The sequence below is a fragment of the Suricata suricatta genome, chromosome 14, assembly GCF_006229205.1.
Source record: "Suricata suricatta isolate VVHF042 chromosome 14, meerkat_22Aug2017_6uvM2_HiC, whole genome shotgun sequence".
Lineage (NCBI taxonomy): Eukaryota > Metazoa > Chordata > Mammalia > Carnivora > Herpestidae > Suricata > Suricata suricatta.
The window spans coordinates 80,535,054-80,544,711 of record NC_043713.1 but is presented as its reverse complement, the minus strand read 5'-3'; the positions used below and the strand labels follow the sequence as shown (position 1 = coordinate 80,544,711).

Below are 9,658 nucleotides of genomic sequence, written 5' to 3'. Positions count from 1 at the left end.
TCATTCTATTTCTGCACTCCTCTCTCCCCATTTACCTAGAATAGCTCATTTATCCCATTCAATTCACTCTGGATGGGAGAGAATCATGTCATTATCAGTGTTTCACAAAAACGTTATCTAATAGATCTTGTGTTTTTGTTACCCATCCCTTAAGAACATATCAATAAAATAAAGTTGACCAGAGATACATATGCTCTGGAATGCATGGCACCACTTTCACCAAAATATCTACCTCATCTATGAGGAAAATTTCACATTCTTCATAACTGAATATAAAGAATATATTTTCTCCATTGCAATGTTGAAATAAATATGCTAAGGCAAAAAAATTATGCTTACTGAGTAATGGCAGTGTAAGAGAACAGAATAAGAGGGTGTAAAAACAGATGTGGAAGGTGTTACCTGGAGGACACAGAGGGCCGTGTGGAGCTTCATGTTCTGTAGCTTAGTCAACTTTACAATGATCAGAACGACGGCTGTGAAAACACAAAGTATGAATCTTGTTGACAACCCTGCCTATCTAAGCATAAATTCTCCAGTACACCTGCCTAAGCACTGTGAGCAATAAAGCCACAGGCATAATGTAGACTAGGAGTGAGATTAGCCAGTTACATAAACCACTGGGCCTCCAGGATCCAACTTCTATTCCTCACTGACTAAACTTCCCAGGTTATTAGTGTAGCAATGATGGTAAGACACACTACAGAAAGGTAAGTTACACTTCTTAGCATTTCAGAATTTACCAACCTCTTTTATAAACATTATCCAATCTGATCCTCGCTACACTTTGTGTAGTAGGAAAGGCAGGTGTTAATATCTCTGAGCTCTGTCAGGACATTTTCTCTCCTATTAGATTGCAACTCATGTCTAATTACCCTAATTTCTAAAACATAAGAAGAAAAACAAGAAAGTTAGGAAAACTTGAAATATGAGTGGGACAAACACAAGTTCTACAGTTGGACAGGAATTTTACAAGTTGCAGTCATCCTTGGTGGTGAGACCACTTTGCTTGATCAGAACCCAGTCGCTGCCCTCATCATTACCCGGCTCTTCCCTTTAAGAGACCCACCTGGGCCCCAGCAGCAAAAGAAGGCCACTGGGTAGAAGCGCACTCGCTGCTCCATGATGTGAATCACTGCCCACTGTTTGCTCCCCAGAAAGCCAGTAGATTTCACAAACTTCTTATATAGGGACTGGGCTTGGATGAGTAAGACCTAAACATGGGTACAGCCGGTGAGTAGTTTGCCTGAGGCATGGTAAAACTTCCCCGGTGTGGCCTCCTATCTTTGTAGAGGGATCCCTTCTCTCAGGATCTGACAGCAGCAAAACATAGTCTCTTTACCATCTAAGACAGACCAGTCTTTTTCTGAGAGAAAATTATCTTCAGAGCGGATTTTGTTTGGCTGCGAAATGGACAGATATTAGCCAAACCTCTGTTTACCACATTCAATATATAAACATTATATCAATCCTCAGGCTTTTTTTTTCCCCCTGAGGCTAATCACCATATATGTATGGGAAGTTAAAGCTAAGATCTAACCAAACCCTCTTAAAATGCTTAACTAGAGACTATGTTAGCATTCTGTACTTAATACCCTTCCAATAAATATTTTAGCACTGTGGCTGGGCTTAAATTCTCAACTCTAAGAAAAAAAAATTAGGAAGTCTCTTATTGTCCTTAGATAAAAAACACTCTTTTCCCCTTCTATTTGGGGGCTATCTGAATAAGGTTAAGCTCATGAAACAAATACAAATCAGTTTAGAATTCCAAAGTGCTCTTTGTGGGGAGTAAGGTAACAATCTTGGTAATAAATCTAACCAAATCTAAAATTTTCCCTAATAATCCAGACCCACTCCCTAAGTGAATAAGCCAATTATTTAATTAAGTTTAGCCATGTATTTTCCTTTCCCCACAGACACTGGAATCAAAAGAAGGTAGGCTTTTACTTGTTCGGGAATATTTCCGTCTACTAGAATCAGTTCTGATTCTGAATGACCACGGAAGCTTGGGCTATTCTAAAGAAGCAAGAATCCCCACGATGCCAGGCTTTGGGATACCTGACTCTCTTGTCAATTAGTTCTAAATGTAGATTATCAAAACTATCTTAATATAAACTAACCATTTCACCCTCTTTACATAGTTGCTAGTTTGAACTAAGCTATCCCCATAACTTATTTTTAAACTGTCAAAGGAAATTCTCTGTAATTATATTTGGTTCACATGTGCCAGCTGTGCTAGCAAACTACAATGTATCTGTGGGATAAATTTGGTCTGCAGGCAGATAGTTTGTAATCCTTGAACCAGCATATGGAGAGAGGAAAAAATGACAATAAAAAGTAGATATGGCAAATAAAGAGGCATATTCGCTTGTGTATTGATTTTATACTAGGCAGTTACATATTAATAATATATTGTCCCATGGCTAATTAATTGTACATCATTCTGATGATGTCAATGAGTATTTAGTAACTGCCTAAGCCACTTAGCATGTTAACCCCAGTCAGACATAGCATAAATGCATTTATAACCAATAATATTGGTTATAATTATAATATATATATATAATATATATATTATAATATAATTAAAATAATTGAAAAAGAAAACTCCTTTATTTGGAAAATTATCAAATTATCAATAAAGGATATGCCTGACACATACTAGTTTTCTGGTCTGGTCTTCCATGAGGGTCCACAGGAATATATATTAGTTCTAGGGTGAGCATAATTATCACATAATTAACATAGGCTCTTTTCTCATTAATCATTTAATCTTGAGAGATCCAAAAACTGAAATAGTAATTAAACTGTTGGGGCACCTGGGTGGCTCAGTGGGTTAAGCGTCTAGCTTCGGCTCAGGTCATGATCTCACGGTTTGTGGGTTCGAGCCCTGCATCAGGCTGTGTGCTGACAGCTAGCTCAAAGCCTGGAGCCCAGATTCTGTCTCCCTCTCTCTCTAACCCTCCCCTGCTAGCACTGTCTCTGTCTCTCAAAAATAAATTTAAAAAACATTTAAAAAATAAAAAATTTTAAACTGCCAATATCTCTTAGCTACTTTCTTAGATCTAGAACTTTAGGAAATGCCGCTTTATCCCATTTTTCCCAGTCCCTAGCAATACTGCTGCATCCCTTCAAATCCCCCCTTTCTTTCCATAAAGACAGGTAGCACCATACCACAATGGCGAGGAGGCTGAGGAGAAAGCTGGTCAGGAAAATGGTGATCCCATAAAAATAAAGTGTGCTACAAACTGACGTGTTGGCAGAAGGCAGCTCAGCCATGGCTGACGGTGGTGAGTACATCAGAATACACCTAGGAAGGGAGTCAATGGACAGGAGTACTGCTAAAGACACAAAATTTGGTGCCACAAAATTTAGTTAAGTATGCGATTTTACTTCTCATTTTGCTAAACTTTGCCCATAACCCCTTATTCTTTCTCATAGATACGTTACCTTCTACTCTCTTTGTGTTATATTTCTACTTATGTATTTTTTGCCTTGACTACACCTTGCTCTATAGACTACACTAAGGTTCCATAGAGCCTTGTTCCAAATACAAACAACTTGGCCAGAACATACATAGAAAGTCTTTTCCATCTCTCTATGTGGAAAAGAGCGGCCCTCTTAGCACAGTGGGCAGCATGTCAGTTTCATAATCTATATATGGAAAAGAAAAGATGTAGTCTACCATGAAAATGATAGATTTAGTCCTTGTTTACCTGTGGCTCTGGCTGAAGTTGTGGAAACATGCACTGACATTGCCCAGACAGAATACAGGTGTCATCAACAGCAGAGGTATCAGGCTGGGAGGAAAAAAACAAAACTTATCACCTTAATATTCAAATATTTTTATTCCCTTTCCTCTTTGCAGAATACTCTGTTCTACTATCACTCCACCACTCTCCACAAATATATAATATATACATATATATATATAATTTATTCAAGAAAAATACCTGAAAAGCCTTACAAATACTTCTTGTCCTACTGTTGGCTAAGTGGAGTGGAGAATGTATTTCATACCTACATTGATGAAATCTAACAGATTGTCAGAATCTCTGGGTATGGTCAAAGTGAAAGGAAAAACCTAACAAGGAGTTCTGTGCTCACTTTCTAGGACAACCAGGAGTAACTTCATTCTGATCAGTCCCTTCCTGGGAGCTTTTCCAAAGCATACATTTAAATAACCAATTATCTATCCAGCTAATTATAGCCAGCTCTTTGTAAGAGGAAAAGACCCAAATGTAAAAGTTACAAATTCTAGGGGTGTCTGGGTGGCTCAGTCAGTTAAGTGGCCAACTTCCGCTCAGGTCATGATCTCGTGGTTTGTGGGTTCGAGCCCCGTGCTGGGCTCTGTGCTGACAAGCTCAGAGTCTGGAGTCTGCTTAGACTCTGCTTCAGATTCTGTGTCTCCTTCTCTCTCTGCCCTTCCCCTGTTCACACTCTGTCTCTCTGTCTCTCAAAAATAAACATTAATTTTTTTTTAAAGTTACAAATTCTAACATCAACTCTGATATGACCACTGTTTTAGGTGAAGACCCTTCCTGGGGTTAATAGATGTAGATTCTCACCCAATATTATAAAGGTGGATAAAATTTTGATAGCCTTCTATCATAACCCTTTATGATATAAAAAGGAATTAGAAGTCTTAAAACTTAAAGGCAAATATTTGTTGAAGGTCGTATAGAGTTGATGGCAAAATTGAGGCTAAACTCCAAACTGTAACTTCAAACTGGTTGCCTATTCTATCTGGGACTATGGTACCAATTATCATACATTTGTTGCTTCCAAGTCAGTAAGGCTTGGAGACTTAGGAGAGATAGACTCAATGGAGATAAAGGGCACTGTCCTCCTATTTGCTCCAAATTGGACAGAATAATGAGAGTCTATGCCTAGCCAGAAAGGAAAGTAAAAAACCTTACCTTGACAAAATGATGGCTATTTGACCAACATGACAAGTATAATCTACAACCTGTGAAAAGGATAAATGTGAATAAATTCTTAGAATATCGTCAATCATAATTTACTAAATATCAGGTCATCACTTACCACTTGATCAAAGAGCAAAAATTCCCAAGAGCTACCTTGGTTCTATCAAGCAATATCTGCTATAAAATTCAATTAAATAGATAGTTTCTTAGCACTGGCAATAAGAGAATTGTATCTGTATTACTATATTCTAAGAAGTACAACAACAGTAGCCACAAAGAGAGCCTGAGAGAAATAGCTTAATATAAGACTTGGATACTACAACAAATTCTCTTAAGAAAAAAGGTAAATATGAAATCACACAGTACTCCTCCACCTTCTAATAATAGTTCAATCCTCTTCTCTTTAGATCCAGAGAGGTATGGACTTTTCAGACCTTGTGGGTGGAGCAGAAATCTATGTATGAGATCACTAGCAGAAAACTTAACAGGCCACAACTAGCATAATAGAGGGGGGTCAAATAAGCCCTTTAGATGTGACACTGGTTAGACTTCTAAAAGAAAGAACATTTCAAAAACCCCCAGTTGTGTTAGACACTGAAAAATAACAGAAGAATGGTTTCTACCCACTAGAAGTTTATGGTAAAAGACTTTGAACAGAATACCTTAAAGTGAGACCAGAATAGAAAACAAGCTTTTTTCTGTTCAGAGGTAAGAGATCATATTATATTCTAGAATGGCATTGTTATGGATCAATAAGCATTAAGTGAGTAATTAATCAGTAATCAGAGATGGGTAATTGATGTGCCCTAAAAACTAAAGATCATGAATAGCAAATGATTTCAAGTAAGAGAGCCAATGCTGACTTTAAATAAAATGGGAAATAAGTAAATTAGTCTTTGGTGACCTCTCCCACCTGTGTCCCTTCTCTTTTTATTCTATCCTCTATCCATCAGACTAAACTGTGTTTAATTCTTGTTCTTATCTTGTTGTCAATGAATCTCTGATAAAAAAAAAAAACTTACTGATATGGGGTGCCTGAGTGGCTCAGTCAGTTGAGCATCCAACTCTTGATTTCAGCTTAGGGCTCCATCTCATGAGGTTAAGTATCTGATTCTTGATTTTGGCTCGGGTCATGATCTCATGGTTTATGAGATCGAACCCCGCAGGGCTCTGTGTTGACAGTGCTGAAGTTGCTTAGGATTCTCTCTTTCCCTCCCTCTCTGCCCCTTCCCTGCTCACACTCGCTAGCCCTCTCTCTCTCTCTTTCTCAAAATAAATAAATATATATTTAAAAAAATCTTACTGATAATAGTTTAGGGCACAAGTCTTGCTAGGGTATTTAAAAGAGAACTCAAAATGAAAAAACTTTTTTTTTTGTTGTTTTTTACAAACCCTTGTGTCAAGGGCTGACTTTCAATAGATCGCAGCGAGGGAGCTGCTCTGCTACGTACAAAACCCCGCCCAGAAGCAGGTCGTCCATGAATGGTTTAGCACCAGGTTCCCCACGAACTGAAAAAACATTTTCAAGGCTCCTGATACAAAGCTATGATGACAGAATAAATGGCAGTGGGATTAAAATTTGGGGTTAGGTTTCCTTGGTGGAACTAATGTCATGGCATGAGTTATAAAGTACAATATGTGCATTTCTATGCTCAGAAAATGATAGAATGCTATATATGAGAGCTAATCTTAAGTCTCTCCCTCCATTTCATTCAAAGATTAATTTGTTCTCCTGACAGGAATCCAAGCCTCAGAAAAATCTTTCTCCTTGTTCCCATTCTTGGCTTCTGGTCTCATCATGGTAACTTTTTTTAGAGAATTACTCTTTAGCCAAATAACTTCTCCCAAATTCCAGTCTCTTAGGTTGTGAGTGAATGAACAGAAACCTGAAATACTACCCATATAAGTCTATAGAACTTTTTAGACATTTATGTACTTGAAGGTGATAAATGAACTTTTTTTTTGTAGTATCTTCCAGCTCTAGGATTCTAGGATTATGTAGACAAACATGTACGAGGATATATATCCATGGCAATTACTTAATTGTAGGGAACTGAGAAACTATATAAATTTAAAATATAGAAGAGAGAGTAATTATAAACGTTGACTTTCCAGACATAAACAAGAGAAAAAAAAAAACACCAGAATATAGTACTGAGTTACATAATATGGTAGTCACTAACCCCATGTGGTTAAAATTAAAATTAAATTAAATAAGTCAGTCCCTCAATCACACCAGCCACATGGTTAGTGTCTACTAACCATGGGCACCTGGGTGGCTCAGTCGGTTGAGCCTCCGACTTCGGCTCAGGTCATGATCTCATTGATGGGTTCGAGCCCCACATCAGGATATGTGTCGACAGCTCAGAGCCTCGAGCCTGCGTCCGATTCTGTGTCTACCTCTCTCTCTGCCCCTCCCCTGCTCATGCTCTGTCTCTTTCTCAAAATAAATAAATGTTAAAAAATAAATAAATAAATAAACTGGACAGTGCATAAAATATTTTGATCACTGCAGAAAGTTCTATGGAACAAGACTATTAATATCTTGTTCAAGATGCTAACTAAGGAGGTTTTCTCACATTAAGTTTTCAATGATCCTCACTGTCCATTTTCCTTCCAGAAAAAAAAAAAAGTTTTCAAAGCATTCGATGCTCTCAATCTTCTCCAACAATGTATATCTTAGGACAAGACTAGAAAAATGCAAGAAGCATATCTTATTTAGAACCCAGTCAGATGAGGACTTAGAGTATCACAGCATTTTGAAGCTGTAAGGGACATTAAAGATCACAGAGACCAACACTTCATTTTATAAAATACAGGCCCAAGAAAAGGAGATGATGTGCTCAAGATCAGAAAGGAGATAAATGACAGAACTGCATCTAGAAGATAGATCTCCTGATTCACTCTCAAATCTCTTTTGATAATGCTATAGTAGCATTTACTCATTCAACAAATTTTATTGAGTTTCATCATGTGCATGACAGTATACCATCTTTCATTTAGCCTACAACTGATCTGTAGGATCTAGAGAAAGGTATGTGGGGAGGTTTTCCAGATTCAATTACTCCATGATGCTCTTAAACAAAAATTCCCCTTCAAAAAAACCACAACAGGGGCACCCAGCTGGCTCCTGGGTGGAGTGTGAGACTTTTAACCTCGGGGTTGTAGGTTCAAGTTCCATGCTGAGTGTAGAGATTAACAAAAAATAAAATCTTTAAAAAAAAAAAAAACCACAGCAGAATGGAAACTGTAGAAATAAGAAAACTGGAATAGTAAGATTTGTATAGTAAGATTAAAATATATAATGAGAGCCAAAGAAATGAAAATGTCTGGGGTGCCTGGGTGGTTCAGTCAGTTAAGCGTCCGACTCTTGATTTTGGCTCAAGTTATCATCTCACAGTTGTGAGACTGAGCCTCATGTTGGGCTCCATGCTGAGCGTGGAGCCTGCTTAAGATTCTCTCTCTCTCTTTGCCGTTTGCTCTTCCCTCCACCAAAAAAATGAAATGAAAATGGCTAACATCATAAAAATGTCTTCTAAGATCACTTAGTGATATACTGATAGAATCAGAAATAAGAAACTGAGTGTACTATACAATGGAATACTATTCAACACTAAAAAAGCATAAATTACTTATACATGTTATGATGGGTAAACATCAAAACTATGCTAAGTGAAATACATCAGACACAAGAGACTATATGTTGGATGATTCTACCTATATGAAATGTCCAGAAAAGGAAAAATCTATAGAGTCAGAAAATATATTAGCTGTTGTCTAGTGCAGGGGATGGGTAGAAAATTAACAGTAAATGGTCATGAAGAATTTGGGATAAAGAAAATATTCTAGAACTTATTTATGATGACTGTTATACAAGCTGGTAAGTCTGCTTTAAAAGCCATTAAATTGTACACTTGAAATAAATTATGTGATATGTAAAAATATGCACACACACACACACACACACACACACAAAATCCAGACGCACTCATTTAGAGTTCTCTCTTTTGTAAGTGTAATACTAGACAGTGCCTCAAACTCTCTTTGAACCAAAGAAAGGAAAACAACTATTCCCTGGATCTACCTTGTTTTCTGATGGCCGCACACTTAACTCCTCTGCCCTTTTGCAAACAGTATCTGTTATCCACACATACTGAAGCGATACAGCCAAGCAGAACACTCTCCCTTTCCAATACCTGTTGCCCAAATCCCGAGTTAGCAAACTAAGCACTTTCCCTGACTCTACCTGAGATCTTATTCCTACTCCAGCAACAATGATGAATTAGCATGGAGCCAAGAGGATTTCCTTACCTGATGGAACCAGGCAGTAATGACAGTACTGTAAATAATGTTTCCTATAATCAAAATATTTTAAATTTTTTTGGTAGCAAGAGAGAAGAAAAAATCTTGTGAACATGACAGAAACTCTGTGGGAACATAATTTTTCTTTTATTAACCTCCATGAATTCACCTAACCAGTGTAGATTGCTTACACTGTTTATCAAGGATTTATGGGTTTATTTTAGCATACTGTTCTTGACTGTTAGCTCTGAATAAAACTTACCAGTGGAAATGTGTTCTGTCCACTCTGGCTGTGTCTCACCCTCAGCTCTTTGTATAGATACCAGATGTAATTGACGGTGTAAAGAAATGAGGAAATGTAGAATATCTAGGTGGAAATCAAAACAATTCATCATAACTGTCCCACTCTGACTTCTTTCAATTTATTA

The 9,658-nt window shown here is 37.5% G+C and overlaps 1 protein-coding gene across 3 annotated transcripts in view; it reads right to left on the bottom strand.

The window, feature by feature from the left end:
• Positions 1–9,658, bottom strand: part of TMEM116 (transmembrane protein 116) — a 102,863-nt gene that overhangs the window by 54,843 nt on the left and 38,362 nt on the right. For all 3 annotated transcript variants that reach the window (XM_029922947.1, XM_029922948.1, XM_029922949.1), the window contains exons 5-10: positions 9,493–9,597; positions 4,920–4,969; positions 3,717–3,800; positions 3,175–3,310; positions 1,070–1,214; positions 403–476 (exon numbers count right to left, since the gene is read on the bottom strand). In XM_029922947.1, coding sequence (XP_029778807.1) covers positions 403–476; positions 1,070–1,214; positions 3,175–3,310; positions 3,717–3,800; positions 4,920–4,969; positions 9,493–9,597 — 594 coding nt within the window. The remainder of the gene's footprint in view (positions 1–402; positions 477–1,069; positions 1,215–3,174; positions 3,311–3,716; positions 3,801–4,919; positions 4,970–9,492; positions 9,598–9,658) is intronic.